The sequence below is a fragment of the Mustela putorius genome, unplaced genomic scaffold (genome assembly GCF_011764305.1).
Source record: "Mustela putorius furo isolate JIRA1106 unplaced genomic scaffold, ASM1176430v1.1 tig00003946_pilon_pilon_pilon, whole genome shotgun sequence".
Lineage (NCBI taxonomy): Eukaryota > Metazoa > Chordata > Mammalia > Carnivora > Mustelidae > Mustela > Mustela putorius.
Window position 1 is genome coordinate 35,589 of NW_025422090.1, and position 19,601 is coordinate 55,189.

At 43.3% G+C, this 19,601-nt stretch overlaps 1 protein-coding gene across 4 annotated transcripts in view; it reads right to left on the reverse strand.

The window, feature by feature from the left end:
• LOC123389106 (conserved oligomeric Golgi complex subunit 2-like) overlaps nucleotides 1-19,601 on the reverse strand; it is a 30,497-nt gene that overhangs the window by 6,572 nt on the left and 4,324 nt on the right. For 2 of the 4 annotated variants that reach the window (XM_045069868.1, XM_045069864.1), the window contains one exon: nucleotides 6,542-6,723. The exons of 1 other annotated variant lie outside the window; for it this stretch is intronic. In XM_045069868.1, the coding sequence (XP_044925803.1) occupies nucleotides 6,570-6,723 (154 nt within the window). In that variant the 3' untranslated portion in view covers nucleotides 6,542-6,569. Of the gene's footprint in view, nucleotides 1-6,541; nucleotides 6,724-18,655; nucleotides 18,746-19,601 lie in introns of those variants that run through there. One more of the 4 variants, XM_045069867.1, reaches the window with a different exon arrangement.

The following is a 19,601-nucleotide window of genomic DNA, read 5'->3' on the forward strand; positions in this document are numbered from 1 at the left end:
TGTTTTTCTTTCTTTTTTTAAAATATTTTATTCATTTATTTATTTGGCACAGAGAGAAAGAGAGAGAGAGAGAGATCACAAGTAGGCAGAGAGGCAGGCAGAGGGAGAGGGAGAAGCAGGTTTCCTGCTGAGTAGAGAGGCTGATGCGAGAGCCCGAGAGCCCGAGACCCTGAGACCATGATCTGAGCTGAAGCCACCCAGGTGCCCTCAATTTACTTTTCTCAGTGAAGTCATCAGAATGGTCAGTCATCAGCTGTATCTGATGAAAGGTGTTCAGTTCTCACTCTGAACAAAATGGCTGTACATTAGAATCACTGGGAGAATTTTAAAAGCACACTTATATCCAGACCCTAATTGGATATTAATCTAATTGGTTCTACACCAATTAGATCAGATCCTCTGGAGGTGGGCACTCCTGTGTTTTAAAGTCTTCCAGGTGATTCAAAAGTGTGGCCAGTGTTGAGAAGCCCTGGCTTAAGGTTGGAGGAAAGAAAATGTGAAATAGTCAAAATATTTCACGAGAAGAGTGGAGAATCTGTCAGTCGGACAAACATACTTGGATTTGTGGCTGAGAATTTAATGTGAAAGGGGCGCCTGGGTGGCTCAGTGGGTTAAGCCGCTGCCTTCGGCTCAGGTCATGATCTCAGGGTCCTGGGATAGAGTCCCACATCGGGCTCTCTGCTCAGCAGGGGGCCTGCTTCCCTTCCTCTCTCTGTGATCTCTTCCCTTCCTCTCTCCTACTGTGATCTCTCTCTGTCAAATAAATAAATAAAATCTTAAAAAAAAAACTTAATGTGAAAGCTTCCAGCATCGTTGCTTTTCTCACCAACCACCTTCAGCTGCCAGGGGCAGATGTAGGGTGGACAGAGGGTTGGGTTTTTACCAAGGTGGGGTTTTATCAGGTATGTATGATGTATGATGGAGGTGAGAGTATGGGACAGGGATTATAGTTATGGGAGCGGACTCTGTGCCAGCTGCGGAGGCCTGTGAGAATTTGGGGGAAGGATCAAGAACCACAGAAAATGAAATAGGGGGACGCCTGGGTGGCTCAGTTGGTTAAGCAGCTGCCTTCGGCTCAGGCCATGATCCCAGCGTCCTGGGATCAAGTCCCACATCGGGCTCCTTGCTCGGCAGGGAGCCTGCTTCTCCCTCTGTCTCTGCCTGCCACTCTGTCTGCCTGTGCTCGCTCTCTCTCTCCCTCTCTCTCTCTGACAAATAAATAAAATCTTAAAAAAAAAAAAAGATTCTCTTCAAAAAAAAAAAAAAGAAAATGAAATAGGTAAATGGCTTCTTCTGAGTGACTTAGATAATTAATACTTCTTGAAATAATTTAGTGCCGCCAGACCCCTGCAAAGCAGCACAAACAACTCTGATGAGTGCTTCAATCTACCCACTTCTTCCCAGGGCTTCAATCAATTGCTTTCAACAAGTGAACATTGAGATATTTAGAGCAAAGGAAAAAAAAATAAATATTGGAAGTTCGCATTTTTTTTAAGATTTTATTTATTTATTTGACAGAGACACAATGAGATAGGGAATACAAGCAGGGGGAGTGGGAGAGGGAGAAGCAGGTTTTTCCTCTGAGAAGGGAGCCCGACGCGGGGCTGGATTCTCAGGCCCCTGGGATCATGACCTGAGCCGAAGGGCAGATGCTTAGCAATTGAGCTACCCAGGCTCCCCTGGAAGTTAGCTTTTTACATTCTTGGAAAATGGGATTTTGTACATTTATGTCCTTTTTCTGTCCCCTTGTGGATATTTTCCCTCTTGAAACACACCCAACCCCTGCTCCACAGTTGTCCAGTAAAATAAAGGGATCTGAGTGCCATCCCCAAAGTTCACTTGCGTTTAAAGGAGAAACAATCCTGGGAAGCTGTTTTACACAAAAGAGTAGATTGCTCAGTTGTAGAAACTCAGGTATTATAAGAAAACGGGAGAGATATTCCTTACTAGAAGGGGGACCTGCTCAGCGTTTCTAAATTCACATTGGTAGATTGTTGAACTGTTGTAGGCTGAGTGTTAAAATCACATCTGTCCCTCCGTTTTCTTATAAAGACAATGATGATTCTTCCAAGATTGTCTGTGAAAGGGTAGGCACCTGCAAAACCACACATTTGACCTGAGCCATCACCCAAGTAGAATGTAATCCGCTCTCAGATCATAGGAGAAAAGAGAGAGAGAGAGAATCCCAAGAAGAAACACTCACGTCAGGATTTTCATAAAATTTAGTGCACGTCTCACCATTTATCTTCATTTGCGGTAATTTTTTAAATAAACACTAATGTCGAATTGCCCTGCGTTACAATGAGCAACTCAATTATCAGAGAACCACGAGTCTCCAACGTTTGTTCTAATTACTAAAGCAGAAGAGCGGACAGAGTTTAGAAAATTTTCAACAAGGCTTAAACAAGAGAGAATTTCCACTTTTTTCTAATCAGGTCAACATAGATACCACTTTCCCTACAACCTTGTAGGCAGTTGGTATTTTTCAGAGATATCATTTGGTTCTTTATAGAAGGCTTAAAGTTGGAGGTCCATAAAAACGATAATCAACTTTTATGTGTGCCTTCTATAGGCCAGGAACTGTGTTAAATGAACAGTATCTAATTTAATCCTCCTCCTAATAAGCCCTGTGAAGTCAATACTACTGACTATTCTCACTCCAAGGGGGGGGCAAAGCAGATGCTTCGAGAGTTGAACTCAGTTTTCCAAGTTCATACAGCTCGTATATGATGGAATCAGGACTTGAGCTCAGTCTAATGCCAGGTTGGACCCTCAGTGGCAGCTACTGTAGTTTTTTTTTGACCGTCACCTGCTTCCCTCCCCCACGCCCGCCCCATCTCATTCCCATTTAGGGATAATCAGCCATACCTAAATGACAGTGGCCAGGCAGGAAGGGTGGCTACTGGGTTTAATTATTTATATCCAGGGGGAAGAGTCGCCTCGCCCCATACATTCTGCTTCAGCTCTTGCCCTGCCAGGGGAGTAGCCATCCTTCAAACCATCAGTGTTAATTGCTGGTGAGGGATGAATTAGGCGGCAGGGGTCACACACAGTTTACTAGTCATGCATATTTCTTTCAGAATACCTAAGTACCATTCCCTTGGAGATGAGAAGAAATGATGGGAGGGATGTTAAAAGGGACTCCCAGAAATATTTCTGGACCAGTCATGATCACTAGCCCTTATGATACTCTTGGAGTCATTTTACTGGTTCTTGAAATGAGTGCACTTGCCCTAGGATGGCTTGGCCCCTCCCAGTAATCAGAAGCTCCCAGGATGGGTCAAAGATTACTTTATTTGCTATAATTCTGCAAGTTGAATGTATCTCTCAGCCATTTCCTGTGAATGCTATTATGGGGCAGGCACAGGGGGATGACTATGGGAGAGGTGAGAGGGATCCTATGCTTTTGTATGAAGGAGAAGCCCATTCTCCTTGGTGATGGGAGTTTCCCTTCTGCTCTGACTCCTGCCCAGCCGGGATCAGTGGGGAGCCTCCTCCTTTGGGCGACAGGTCTCTTTCTTTCTAAATCCTCTTTTTTTGGGCCAAAAAGCAAGACTACCCTTCTTTTCATCTTTCAGCTTTTTCATCCTGGCCAACGACACACAAAACACCCTCGCCCCCAATTTGGGCTGCTAGACTATGCCAAGAGGCCACACTACTGGGTATATTACCTCAGGCCCAGTGTTTGGACTTCACTGAACCTTAATTGTAACATCTGAGAAGGGTTGGGGAGGCGGATGTTGTGAGGATTCATTAAGACAATGTTAAATTTTTATCACGGAGTCAAGGAAGATCTCTTGTTAGGAATGTGTTCAATCTTACCAGGATAGAGGGCAAAATAGCATTTTACATATATTTTTTTAATAAAGTATTTCTTTTTTAAAAATTATTTATTTGACAGAGAGACAGAGCAGGAATACAAGCAGGGGGAGTGGGAGAGGGAGAAGAAGGCTTCCTGCTGAGCAGGGAGCCCAATGTGGGCCTCCATCCCAAGACCCTAAGATCATGATCTGAGTGGAAAAAAGACGCTTTAAGGACTGAGCCACCCAGGTTCCCTGCAAAACAGCATTTTTTTTAAGATTTTATTTATTAATTTGACAGACAGAGATCACAAGTAGGCAGAGAAGCAGGCAGAGAGAGAGGGAGAAGCAGGCTCCCCGCTGAGCAGAGAGCCCGATGCGGGGCTCCATCCCAGGACCCTGGGATCATGACCTGAGCCGAAGGCAGAGGCTTTAACCCACCGAGCCACCCAGGCACCCCGGAAAACAGCCTTTTTTTAAACAATATTTTTTATTTTTATTTTATACATATATATGTAAACATAGAATTGAATGTATACATATAAATATAATTTGTAAACACATTTGATATATATTTATGTTTATCCTAGGATGCAACACTGCCCTCCTGAGCAGCGCAAGAGGGTGGGTTTTTACAGAGAATCACCAAACAGCTTGACCCAACTGAAGGGCCAGCCTTGCGCTGCTGCTTAAGAGAAAGCCTTGAGTTGGGAAAGGTTTGACAAATACTGAGAAAAACCAGTCAATTAATATGTTAAAAACACTACCCAACCACAGTATGAACCATTTAGACATATGGCTTTAATTTTGACTTTAGTCTCCAAAGCCTAGGGGTCCCTGGGGAAAGGGGGCAGAGGGAGAGACAGGACCAGCTTCTCTGTGGGCCAGGTTTCTGGGGTTGCTCCCAGCCCTGCCCCCAGAGGGAATGCCCCCACCCAGGGCTTTGCTCCCAGAAGGGCCCCTCCCCCAGAAAGCCCCTTCCCAAAGGGCCCTGCCCTTTGGGCCACACCCTCAGAGGTCCCATTATCCACCCCCAACCCCCCCACACGCCCCTACCCCCGCCAAGCACCGCCCTCAGAAGGGTTCTAAGGTGAAGTCAGTGTGCTTCTCTCTCACTGTCTAGGAATTACTCAGTTTTATTTTTGACTTTGTGTTTTTTGAGCGAAGTGGGTGGTGTAAGGACCTATTTTATATTTTTATATTTTAGCCAGAGGCTTCCATTGAGGTTACACAATAACCTTGTTGTTTAACCCTTAAGCTGTCCCTGCTCCCCTTCTCCCAGGGGACTTACTTAAAAACAAGTCCCGGAAATCAACCTCAGGTAACAAAGCCCAAATACAAGGGTGGGTCAGGCCAGGTAAGACATCTGATCAGTGGAGGGTTGCATACTGTCTCCCTAGCTACCAAGGAGTATGGGTCCCGCCCTTTGTGAGTCTTTTGGGCGCCAATCCTAACCAAGGTGATAGGCTAGGTCAAATATCTACTAAAAGGTAAGTTGTAATTCAATTGGTCACCTAGCATCACTGTGCAGCTTTCTCTGTGTGTTACAATTTCATTGGCCACCTGTGCATGACCAGGCCCAACCGCATGGCCTATGTCCTTAAAAGCTAGTCCGTAAAGGAGAGAGGGGTTGACTTCTCTGTAAGAAAAGCGGCCCTGGCTGGTCAGTTTGATTCTTGATGCTTGGTGCGAAATAAAGCTTTGTTTGACCTTCGCTTTGTATCAGTCTCGCTCTTTTAATCATGGACCCATTATTGGGGCATAACAGGTGGGACAGTGGAGCACGTACATAGCGGAGGGGACAGCCCACTGTGGGTATCCACCATTCCTTGCCTCCTCATTTGCATGTACTGCTGCCCTGCCCGGTGAGCACAGCATGGAAATGGACACCTCGTGAGTGGTGGTCAACGAGACTCGCTGACCACGTGACGTCTATGACCGAGTCAACCGGAGCTCGCCTTCCCTACAGACCAGAGCTTGCTCTGAGCACCGGCAGGAGGCGGTGGCCTCTTGTGAGCAGCCCAGAACCCTGTCTTGTCCTTTCTCACTCATGTCACCTCCCTGTGTTAGCCAAGCCTTGGAAGTGGTGACTTAGGAGGGAAGGGAAAGAAAGGCAGCCCCCGGCTCCTGATCCTGTCAAGTTCCTTACTCATCAGGAAGCCGAGGGAGGCAGGGTTGGTGGAACAGGTGTGAGTCCCCAGGTGAGGTAAAGATGGCAGAGCTGGTCTTGTGCAGGATTTCCACGGTTCTGATAAGAAGAGGGCACGTGGGTGTGCCCCAGCTGTGGAATCCCTGCGTGAATTATTTAACACTGACATTGCACCCTGCGAAGATGAATGGCAAAAATCATGCCCATAATCACATTTTAAAATTTTTATTTGCTTGGAATGACATTAAATGCAAATAGAAAACAGCAGCCATGCCCCTTCAGAAGACAGACCATGGAGGAAATGAGCTTTCTATTTTAGTACCTTTAACAAACACTTCCTCCCTCCCTTTTTTGCCCAAAGGGCCCTATATCTTCATTTTGCATGGGGCTTGTAAATTATGTAGCCAGCCCTGGGGACAGCTGTGCAGTGTCTCAATGACCCAGTGCGGGGAATGGCAGGAGCCTCCCTCCTTGATACAGTAGTATTACACAAGCCCCTGAAGCTGAAACAGAACTTCAGGATAAAGTCTGGGGGGGAGGTCCTCAAATTTCTGAGTCATGGGCTGTCGTAAACAAAATATCAACAGCCGGGTGGCTTAGGCAACATACAATTTATTTTCTCATGGTTCTGGGCGCTGGAAGTCCAAGATCAAGGTGGCAGTAGGGTTCGATTCTTCAAACATCTCTCCTTGGCTTGCAGATAGCTGTGTTCTCCACTCTGTCTTCAAACAATTGTCCTTCAGTCTGTACTGTCTGTGTCCTAATCTCTTCTTCCTGTAAGCACAACAGTCCTGTTGGCTTGATGCCCACCCCCAGTGAGCTCGTTTTCCCTTTATCACCTCTTTAAAAATCCTGTCTCTGAATACTGCCACATTCTGAGATGCTGGGTGTTAGGACGTCAACGTAGGAATCTGGGGGCATCCAACTAAGCCCATAACAATAGTCAAAACTGGATCCGAAACTGAAATTTAGACACATTTTAAAATGCTAAAATTGTATATATATATATATATATATATATATATAATTTTTGTGGTAGGCCTGAGATGGTTGGTAGGCTGAGATGTATTTGTAACCTTTGAGGGAAACATCCTTTGGAATGATCAAAGAGAGCTTCTATGTAATTCCATACATCCACAATTAAACACCAGAGCTTTCTAATTTGGAATTTGGCTGTTTTGTGCTTGGTGGCAACCAAAACCAGCCTACGGCTTTTCTTTTGTTTTGACAGAAAAGTAGGAGGCAGAGGACTTGAGCATTTAGACATCTTGCTGCTCTTTGGTTTAATCATACTCTACTGAGTTGCCCGAAACTAATTAAGCTCTTGGCTCTGTAGAGGAGAGATGATGTTCATTACATGTCATTGGCCACATTGTTCCTTTTTTTAATTGTTGTTAACATTTGTGTTATTTTTCAGTATAAGAGGCAAGCTTTATCTTAGTTTGGGCTGATGTAACAAGAGCACCATAAACTAGGTGCTTTAAAGACATACTTATTTCTCTCAGTTCTGGAAGCTGGGAAGTCTACGATCAAGACCCTGGAAGATTCCGTGTCTGTTCAAGTGCCCACTTCCTGGGTCACAGATGACCATCTTCTCCCTATAACCTCCAAGGTGGAGGAGGCGAGGGATCTCTCGTGGGGTCTCTCTTATGGAGACACTAATCTCGCCCATGAGGACTCCACCCTCATGACCTAAACATCTCCCAAGGACCCCATCTCCTAGTTATGTCCCTTTGGACATTGAGTTTTCAACTTATGAATCCTGGAGGGATACACTGTCTACAGTGAGCTTCGTCAAACATCTTTTATGTTCAAGGCACTGTTTTTTGGCAAAATTAATCATTTCCTACACATCCTTTGAAGCAAGAGTATTTCTGCACTTTGCCTTCCTTTAGAACCTTTCTCTAGAGAGGATCCTAAAAAGTTCAGAAAAGACGCAGAAGAAACCTGCTGGTTAGCTCGTTTTTCACAGTAGAGCAGAATTCATTTTGAAGTAGGTTAATCTTAGAAATCCAGGCGAAGACACTTCGCTTGAAAATCATCTCAAATGATCAGTTTTGTTAGTATGAGTAATAGTAACTATAAGATCAACAGAACAACTTTTTTGTTCTACTGTGGGCCTACTGTGTGCTGGGGTACCTCGGAGCACCTGAGTCGAACCATCTCGTGATCCTTTCAACAGCCCACTGAGGGTCACACTGTCTTCTCCTCCACGTTATGGATGAGCCTTAAGTCTGGGCCAGAAATGACACAACTTTCCCAAAGCCATATTGCTACTGAGGGGCCAGCTGGGATCTACGCCCACTCTGGTGCCAGAGCCTGTGATTGCAAACGTGGGCTGCACTAGCTGTTCAGAACAAAGGACTGTTCATGGGGGTGACACAGCTAACCCGTGAGACCCACCACCCTTTTCCCTAAGGTCATCCCGGTACAGCCTGCAGTGATGGCCCGAGTTAAGCATTCGAACTTGGTGCTGCAGAGGGCGAGTTTTAGGGACAATATTGGTGTTAAGGGGGTCTAATGAAGCCCAGAGGGAATGGAAGGAAACAGGACTTGGGGAAATATCTGGGTCCCTGGAGCAGTGATCTCCTTTTATTACTGTGCACCTCTCTTTCACAAAAATAAATAAATACATAAATACATACATACATACATACAAAAATATTTGCATACATACCACCAATTTAAGCAAATTTTGGATAAATTATAGACTCTACTACTCTACTAAATTATTATGCACATTATAAATGACATGCAAAAGCTAAACAGTTAAATGGATGGCATGAAATATGAATAAAACTTATAATATTTTCTTCCAGCCCCTTACTGGACTATTTCTCAAACTCCCTTTGGAGAAGACTTTTTAAAGATTTGTTTATTTATTTATTGAGAGAGAGAGAGGCAACATGTGTGTGCACATGTGAGTAGGGGGGTGGGGCAAAGGGAAAGGGAGAGAAGCAGACTCCCCATTGAGCACAGAGGCCTCACTAGGGCTCAATCCCATGACCCTGAGATCATGACTTGAGCCAAAATCTTGAGTCAGACATTTAATCAACTGAGACACCCAGGTGCCCTTGAGAAGACTTTTTAAGAAAGAGATAGGACACTTGGATTTATAGCAATAATTCCCAGAATTAATCTTTAAAAGTGGGAAGATAGAAATGGTTTTTAAAAATTTTTAAAAAGATTTTCTTTTTTTATTCATAAGAGATGGGAGGCAGAGGTAGAAGCAGGCTTCCCGCAGAGCAGGAAGTCCAAAGTGGGACTTGATCCCAGGACCTGGGATCGTGACCCGAGCTGGAGATAGACGCTGGAGATACTGATAAACCAAACTTTAGGGAAAAATAGTGAACTTTACTGGGAAGATGAAGCAGAACAACAGCATATGGCAGCAACATGAGTTTTAGATAGCTGTTGGTCACCCAGAAGGCTTAAGGTGGAGAGAAAAACAAAAGGCTGTAGTGACCCAAAATTGTCCGAGTTGTGTAATTTGACCCAGGAACTTCCGGGTGACATAAAGATTTGTTTATTTATTACATGGACAGCGCCATGTGGGGATAGAGCGAGGGGGAATGAGAATTCCATACAAACGTGTGAGTGGCTCTTCTCCCATCTCCAGGGGGGAAGGAAGAGATTGGGTTTACTCCAGTAAGCATGGTGATGAGTTGGTGAGGTAGGTTGACTAGATGTCTGGACACCTGAAAAAGCCAGCTAAGGCTGGCTTCCTGGCCATCTTGTCAGTGTCTTATTGAAAGCTTGTCATGTGCAAGACTTTCTTTTAACAGGTTGCCAGGTGAATTGATGTACAAATCAGACTACCGGCCGCCATGTGTCATTGCTCAGGTGGTCCATGACACAATGTCCTGCAACTAAAGGGATGCACTTAGCATTACAGACATCATTCTGTCTTTGTTATTTTGAAATTTAGAAAATATCTTATTAATTTGTTCACTCCAAAGAGGCAATTTATTGCTTACTATGACAGTCTTTTGGTAGAGGACACAAAACTGCTTTCTTTGTTATGAAAATCAATGTGTTACACCAATTTTCTGAAAGATGAAAATGAAGTGCCTCCTTCCAGCTGGGTCAGCACATAAGTGTACCCTATGTATTGGTTTTTTCAATAGAGTCCATTTACAGAATGTACATGTCTCTCAATACAGAAGACATTTGCTCACATTTATGTGTAGAACATTCCCGAACCTGGTCCAGGTTGCGGATGAAACCGTCACTCTGACTGGCAAGGCATAACGAAGAAGAGTTTTCCTGTAAACAATATGTGGTCATGGAAGGAATCAGCACTGCAATTCGTGGCTGATTCCAAAAGCTCTAAGAGGTGGTAGATGCACAGGCAAAGTGGTGACTTTTGCAGAGGAAGCAGGCTGGGGAGAGATAGCAAAACAGAAGTTTGAGAGGGCCCTAAAATCTCCTCCTGTGGGATTATTGGCCATTGAGCTTGAGAAAGGCTATGGTGAAAACTTGAAAGAGCATCAGATCAAACCCTTGGCCACTGGAGGTTGAAACTGACATGAGCAGCACTATCTCTATTCTTGACCCAAGGCCACAGGATGACAAGCTTTGCTTTTTCAATGTGGTCTCATGTCTCTATACTGCCCTATAAAGAAATTAATACAAATAAATGCTGAGAGTGTAAAGTGTAAGCAGAGCTCCCCTTGGCCATTTCCTAAGTTTTGTCCACTCCGAAGTGAGTATCACTTTGGTGAGTGCATTGCAGGAAATGGCCTTAATGATCAATGGCAGACCTCCACTCCAGAGTGACATAAAAAAAAGCAATCTGCACCTCCTTCCTGATTTGTCTGTAATGAAACTTGCTTTCCTCAGGTCCCAGCATTCGAGGCAGATAAATATGTTCCCTTTCGTTGGCTCTTACTCATACTTCAGCAAGATTTCCCATGTGCTTTCCTTGGCTGGCTGGGAAACTGGACCACAATTTATGGCATCTTAGGGGACAGGCGCGTAGAATTCCAGTGGGATCCCGGAACAGAACCTAATTGGAGATTAGAGACCATTGCGGTGCGAAGCTTTTCTTTGAGATCGAAAGAGGTGCATGTTATGCAAATATTAGCAAGTGTAAGTTCACACTGTCTATTGAAAATTTATAGACTCATTATGGTCAAGAAGGCTGGAAGATAAGTAGATTTTGGGAAAGATGCAGGTAAATTCAGGGAGGTGGCAAATTACCCCAGGGAAAGTAGAATGGCTAAAGAGTATGGCCCAAACTTTTAAAAAAGATTTTATTCATTTATTTGACACACAGAGAGCCAGAAAGCACAAGTAGGGGGAATGGCAGAGGGAGAAGGAGAAGCAGGCTCCCCGCTGAGCAGGGAGGGCAAATGTGTGGGACTCGATCCCAGGACCCTGGGATCATGACCTGAGCTGAAGGCAGACACTTAACCGACTGAGCCACCCAGGCGCCCCCTGGCTCCAACTTCCAAAGATGGTGTATGAGATACCTTTGGTGGGAAGGAATGAAGATCAGCAACTGTCCTTGATTCTGCTTCTCAGGAAGGCATTGTGATGTGGTGCCCAGGACTTTGGAGACAGACACACGCTTGGTGCCCTCCGGCTCTGCCCGCAAAAGCAACACCTTCCAGGGGGGCAGCTGCAGGCACCGGGTGGCGTCACACAGGGTCAGACCCGGGAGGCACTCAGCCACGTACCCATTCCACCATCCTGCTGGGTTTGGAAGAGCGCTATCAAAGTCCCTGCTGCCAAAGGACCATCCAGAGTGACATGTCCCATGGGGCACGCCGGCATTCCTTTACCCCTTCAGGTTATTGGCAGCAAGGCTGGAAATTTTTTAAATTGCCTGGGAAAATGATAGCAAACGGCTCCAAAAAGGAGTTTCAAAACGCAGACTTCATACTATGTTTTGAGTACATTTCATTCATTTGGCAGGTACTGACAGGGTGCTTAAGTGCCAGGTGCTGCTGCATTAGAAACGGACTTGAGAAGTTAACAGGAGGGGGCTCCAGCCCTCAACCAGCACAAAGTCGATCAATGGATGCATGTGACAGACAGAGCACTGTGACGGGGAGTACTAGGTGCTCTCATAAGAAGGGTGTGCTAGTAGTTAAGGGAACACTCGGGGGGAGACCAGCACCAACACTCGGGGAGAGCTGTGGGAAATATGATGGATGCAGATGGCTCCAGGGGAAACCAGAGAACTGCTCAGATCCCTGCTTCTTAACAGCTCCAAGTGCCCGCTGCTTCAGAGTGGGGGCTGGGCGAGCAGGGAGCTGGGGTGGGCGCAGCGATGCCTGATTTCCGACCTCCAGCCCCTGCGCTGTTTCACCTGTCCCTTTAGGAGTACAATGACATAGGATGTCACCAACGGAGGATCTACCCCTGCATCCTGGTACTGGGAAAGCACGCGAGGGCTGCGGAGCTGAAAGCAAGAGTTGGTAGTTCCAGTAATGTGTGCAGGGTTTTAAAAAACTATATACGGGAAAATATCCGGTCTTATTTGCATGTGTTTGTATCATGCACAATTTTTAACTGCAATCCTCCTTTTACCTTCTTCCCTGTTGTTAAGACTCTCCTCTCCTCACCGCTGCCTTTGTCCCTATAATACCTGTTGACAGCCTGGTGCTCATCCATGAGCTCATTCGCCTCTATCCACGCACGCATGGGGCTCTGTCACTGTTTGACAAATATGGGCTCATTTTATCTACCTCTTGATCTAGTGCTTCCCGGTTAATAATCCCTCCTGCATAACGTCCTTCTGTTTTTATCTTCATTTTTATAAAGAATGGCTGCTCACCTTTTATCAGGTGCCTTTATTTTTTTATCAAATGCATTTATTGCTATGGTCTTAAGAGTTTTTTTTCACAGTTAATTTAGTGATGAGGTAAATCTTATTGATTTTCTGGTCTTGAGCTCCCTTTATTTTCCTGGAATGAATCCAAGTTGGTCTCAGGATATAGTCCTTTGATAGATGCCTGACTTCTGTTATTTGCTAACATTAGTTCAGTTTCTGTTAACTAATCTGTCCTAAGCCAGATTTGTTAATAGCTTCCCCGTTCCTCCCTCTCAGGTTTGGGTATTAAAATTGTGCTCAGCTTCATCAAGTGAATTGACTTATTATTGTTTAATTGCCTGTTGCCATTTAACAGTAGAATGACAGTTATCCAGCTGCAAACCTGTCTGATCTTGGAACTCATCTTCTGAATTTTCCATTCTTGAATCATTTGGATGATTTTGTTTTCCTAGGAAATCATCGTTTCTTCTAGGTTATCAAATTGATTAGTATAAAGTGCCTTGCAGTTTAGTGATTCTTTTATATTATGCATTTGCTTTTTATATCTGTTCCCAATCCTTATCTGTTTTGCAACTCTCTCTCTCTCTCTCTCTGTCCCCTCCTCCCTGAAACCCCCTTTTCCCCATCCCCCCCCTTCCCTCTCTCCCCACCCCTCCTCCCCCCACACCCCATCTTCCCCCCTCTCTTATCCTTAATAGGACATGTGAAGTTTTTTTTTTTTTATTATTTCATTAGTCTTTCATAAAAACAACTTTGAGTTTATTTGCCCCTCATATTTTTTATTAGTTAAAAAATTTATCTTTATTATAATTACTTCCTTTCTTTTGATTGAGCTGCCCTTTTCTGATGGGTTTAAATGAGTAGTTTCTTTTATTCAAAAAAATGTTTGAAATTGAAGACATTTGACACTAAAGTCTCCTTAGAGTATAACTTCTGGTGTCTTCTTCTGTAAGTTTTGGTATGATGAAATAGTCTCCTTTCCATTGCTTTCAAGATTTTCTTCAGTCGTCTTATGATTTCTTCTTTGACTGAAGACTGTATTTCTTAACTTGTATGTAGTTTCAATTTTTTGTTACCAGGTTATCTAATTCTGATTCTACTGGATTGTGATCAAAGAACTGTTCTTTAAATCTTTAATTTGGAAGGCTTGTAAAGGTTTCCTTTGTTGCCTAGTATGCAATTAATCTTTACAAAAATGGCTTTTCTTAGGTGTAAGAAAGAAATGTTTTCCGAGGGAAATAAGGATGTCTATTTTTTTTTTTTTAGATTTTATTTATTTATTTGACAGACAGAGATCACAAGTAGGCAGAGAGGCAGGCAGAGAGTGAGAGAGAGGAGGAAACAGGCTCCCCGCGGAGCAGAGCCCGATGTGGGGCTCGATCCTAGGACCCTGGGATCATAACCTGAGCCGAAGGCAGAGGCTTTAACCCACTGAGCCACCCAGGTGCCCCAGGATGTCTATTTTCTGTGTGTCCTTGTCTTTCCCTCCTTCTAGTAGATACTCCCATTTGAAAAGCTAAAATTTTACCTTGTTATTGCATTTTTAGTCTTTAGGTATTATGTTGTTAGATGTATACCTGCTTATACCTTTTACATCTTCTTTCCAAACTCTGCCTTTAAAAATGTCCCTCTTCATCTTAGTACCTATAACTTTAGACCCAACTTGTCTGCGATGAATTTTGCCATTCCGGCTTTCTCTTTTGCATGGTATCTCCTCACCTGATACATTCTCAATCCCTTTTGCATTTTAAGTATGTTTCTTGAACAGCGTGGATCTGTAACCCCCTGATAGGTGCTTTAATAGAAAAAGTCAGTCTGTACACATTTAAATTAATGATAAACAGTCATGATTTTATTCCTCCCATCTTATTTTGTTTGTTTTTATTTTCCCCATTTTTGATGTTTTTAATCAAGTTCATTCTTTTTCTACTTGATAAATATAGAAGTTCTTTGCATTTTTCGATGACAGCTTAATTGAGATATAATTCACAGGCCATACCACTCACCATCTAATGTGGACAATTTAATGGCTTTCACTATAGTTAACTATACTATACTGAACTACCTACACATTTTCATCATCCTCAAAAGAAAACTTTAGCCATCACCACCAGTCTTAGGCAACCGCTAATCTACTTTCGGTCTCTGTAGATTTAGCTATTCTGGAAATTCCATATAAATCAAATTATGCAATATGTGGTCTTCTGTGACTGACTTCTCTCAATCAGCAGAATGTTTTCAAGGCTCCTCTGTGTCGTGGCACATATCAAAATTCTATTCCTTTTCAAGGCTGAATAATATTCCACTGGCTGGATGGATCACATTTTATTTATCTCTTCATCAGTTGATGAACATCTGGGTTGTTCTCACCTTTTCGCTATTACGAATAAACCCTAAACCTTCATGCACAAGTTTTTGTGTGGGCATAGTTTTTTTCTTCTTGGCTCTATACACAGGAGTGATATTGGTGTGTCATATGGCAACTCTGTGTTCTGCATTTTGAGGAGCTACTAAACCATTTCTAATGTGGCTGCGCCATTTTCCAAGCCCACCAGCAATTTACAGGTTCCAGCTCTTCACATCCTTCCAACACCTGCTTTTGGGTTTTTTTGATAGTAGCCATCCACGTGGGTGGGAGGTGGTATCTCACCATGGTTTTGATTTGCATTTCCCGAATGATTAGTGATGTTGAGCATATTTTCACGTGCTTATTGTCCCATATATTTTATATATACCTTATATGTATCTTTATATATATCTTATATATATTATATATTTCATATTTTATTTAAATATTTAAATACATATTTTAAGAATGTAAATATATTTATAAATATGTTTATATAAATATATGATAATGTAAAATATATTTATATATACATTTATATATTAATGTATACATTTGAATATTGGAGAAATGTATATTCAAGTTCTTTGCTCATTTTTTTTAAAAAGATTTTATTTATTTATTTGAGAGAGAGATTTATTGAGAGAGATCACAAGCAGGCAGAGAGGCAGGCAGAGAGAGAGGAAGAAGCAGGCTCCCTGCTGAGCAGAGAGCCTGATACGGGGCTCGATCCCAGGACTCCGAGTTCAAGACCTGAGCCGAAGGCAGCAGCTTAACCCGCTGAGCCACCCAGGCGCCCCTCTTTGCTCATTTCTTAACTTGGTTGTCTTTTTATTTGAGTTGTAAGAATTCTTCACACAGTCTGAATGCATGTTCCTTATATATGACCTGCAAATATTTTCTCCCATTTAGTGGCTTGTCTTTTGACTTTGTCAATGGGGTCCTTGGAAGCACAAAACTGGGATATTTTGGTTGAGTCCCATTTATTTGTTTATTATTTTTTTAAGTTGCTTGTACTTTGGTGTTTGGCTGAGGAGCCGTTGTTAGATTCAAGACCACTAACATTTACCTTTGTGTTTTCTTCTGAAAACTTTATCATTTTACTTTATTTTTATTTTCTAAAAGATTTTATTTATTTGAGAAAGAGACAATGAGAGAGAGCATGAGCGAGGAGAAGGTCAGAGGGAGAAGCAGACTCCCTGTGGAGCTGGGAGCCTGATGCAGGACTCGATCCGGGAACTCCAGGATCATGACCTGAGCAGAAGGCAGCCGTCCAACCAACTGAGCTACCCAGGCATCCCGAACTTTATCATTTTAATGCTTACATTTATGTCTTTGATGCATTTTGGGTTATTTTCTCTGTATGGTGTGAGGCAGGACTCCTGTTTCATTATTTGCATGTGGCTGCTTGGGAGTAAAATACTGTTCTTACCCCCATTGAATTGTTTGGCACCCTTGTCAAACATTAGTTGACTGTAATTTATTTTCCTTTTTTTTTTTTTTCCCATTGAGGCATTTCACGTGCCATGTATATTATATTTCTAGGAAAAAGGAATCCCAGGATTTTCCCTCCTGCCTGGATTCTTCCTTCTTCATGGTGCATGATGCCAGAAGAATTTTTCCATGCAGTGAAACCAAACTGAGGGGATGGAAATATTCTGCCACTTTTCTAGATCTTTCAGTTATACAAGTCTAGGGCTGGTCATGCCACACTTGTTTAACTTGCCCGTGAGGTTCACAGCAGTTTTCCCAGCTCTGTGGTCATCAAGAATTTCAAATTTTCCAATGTACTCATGCTTCGTCATCACAGTGAGGAAACGGGATGATGACTTTGGTGCAGGGCCTCCTAAGAACCTGGCCTTCGCCCCCCCTTTCAGCAGTGTTAATGTTCTTGAGGGCATCTGTGGGACATTTGTTCACACTGTTACTGCGGCACGGAAAGATGGCAGAAAAAGCTTTTTTCCCTTTTATTAATATTTGGTCTTGTTCTCCTTCCCTTTCTCATAACCGAATGCGTATTTCCCCTCCGTCATTTGAAAACTGCATACTGTTCTCCAGCTGTTTTCCCCAGACGAGACCTTGTGTATCAAGAATCCCTTTTTCACGGTTATTATACACAATCTTAAAGATTTATGACTGTCCTCTTATTTTACACATGCATACACACGAAGCACTAAATACGGACTTTATCTGAATGGCTAAATGTTGGCCAAGACAGAAGCCAGTTGTAGTGGGAACTTCTAGGATAAAGATATAGTCTGAAGTTTTTGTTCTTTAAAAAAAGCCTTCATGGGGCGCCTGGGTGGCTCAGTGGGTGTTAAAGCCTCTGCCTTCAGCTCAGGTCATGATCTCAGGGTCCTGGGATCGAGTCCCACGTCGGGCTCTCTGCTCACGGGGGGGAGCCTGCTTCCTCCTCTCTCTCTCTCTGCCTGCCTCTCTGCCTACTTGTGATCTCTCTGTCAAATTAATAGGTAAAATCTTTAAAAAAAAAAAAAAAAAAAAGCCTTCATGGGGCGCCTTTGTGGCTCAGTGGGCTAAAGCCTCTTGCCTTCAGCCCAGGTCATGATCCCAGGGTCCTGGGATCAAGCCCCGCATCGGATTCTCTGTTCAGTGGGGAGCCTGCTTCCCCTCTCTCTCTGCCTGCCTCTCTGCCTACTTGTGTGATCTCTGTCTTTCAAATAAATAAAATCTAAAAAAAAAAAAGGCCTTCATATTTTATTAAAAATTTTAGGTGTCCGAATTCAAAAGGTTAACAATATAGTACAATAATAATAATAATAATAATAATATATCATAATAATAATAATAATAATAATAATTTCTCCTGCATAGTCACTGCTGCACACTAGTAAAATGAGATGTTTCTTTTCTTTTTTTTTTTTTTTAAAGATTTTATTTATTTATTTGACAGAGAGAAACCACAAGTACACTGAGAGGCAGGCAGAGAGAGAAGGAGGGAAGTGGGCTCCCCGCTGAGCAAAGAGCCCGACGTGGGGCTCGATCCCAGCCAAAGGCAGAAGCTTAACCCACCCAGGCGCCCCGAGATGTTTATTTTCATTTGGGATTATGGAGGGGCAAGGTGTTTTTGGCTCTCCTGCTGAAGGAGGGACTCAGTCAGTATTGTCTCCACCTTTTTCCCTAATAGTAGCTCTGGAAGATGAAGACGTCCCTCCATCTCCCAGACATGAGGGTTTGACCAGGACATGGGATGGTATAAGCTCATTGACATAGTCTCATGAACTAAGCCCTGGTTTATTGGTCACAGTCGTTCTCCAAGTATTTTCAGGAGTAAACTTCAGGTGTTGCCCTTACTCTAATTTTTCTTTCTGAGATTTCTGACTGCAATCGCTACTTCCTGCAGTCACTCGAGGAGAAACGAGGCATGTGGCAGCGCAACAGTGTGTTTTTCTTTCAAGATGACAGAATCACTCTTGATTTCTGTACGCATCTCGGATTTTCATATACGAACATGGATTTTGGTGTCTACCCTGAGGAGATGATACGTACGGTGTGAGGCACACTTGTATTCTCATGACACGTCACCTGGGTTACCCAGAACTTTCTGGGCCCGGCAGCAAAAGGCAGAAACCCGGGTGAATTCCTCATTGTTCCAGCAGGCTGTCAGCCCTCAAAGGCCTTCTGGATGTGTTTGTGCATCGCAGTGTCTGCTGTGTAAGATACAGAAAGAGCACAGTAGTTCAGGGGGAAAATATTTAGGAACACATTTTCCAGGAGGAACCAGGATTCAGTTTGGGTGACTCTTGACCATTTTTCATCTTCTGACGACTGAAAGTGGTAGTTAGTCTACAGTCATGGTTTTAACATGCATTTCGAATGTAATGTTAGTTTCCATCAACATAAAACTATAAGAACTGTCTTCCTAAAGGGCATTCGTGTAAGGCCCGTTATTTTCCAGCTTGATTAATGAAAACAAAATTTTTCTGTAATGCTTTCTTCCTACTCTGTATTAGTTTTCAGGACTGGATTGAAAGTGATTTATTGTGGATAGGGTTATACCTGCTCGTGGAATTTTTTTCTGTTCCTGGGTTTTTAAAGGTGGCAGAGTTGACTTTCTGATTTTAATTCATCTTCACTAGATGAAGAATTCACAAATAGGACTTTTTCTTGAAATAACCATAGCCTGGGGGCGCTTGGGTGGCTCAGGTCATGATCTCAGGGTCCTGGGATCGAGTCCCACATCGGGCTCCCTGCTCAGTGGGGAGCCTGCTTCACTCTTTGCCTCCCCCTCTGCTTATGCTTTCTCTAATAAGTAAATAAATAAATAACCTAAAAAAAAAAAGAAGTTGTATTTGACTGGAGCTTCATGTGGAGTGACAGATCAACAGAAAGACAAAGGGATATGAGACAGGAAGCAATGAAGGAAAACACAGAGGCGCACAGTATAGACAGATGTTCCTCGGCTTATGACGGCCTCGGCTTCTAATAAACCCATTGTTCAGCTGGAAATCTCTTTAGTTGAAAATGCATGGAAAACACCTAAGCGACTGAACATCAGAGCTTAGC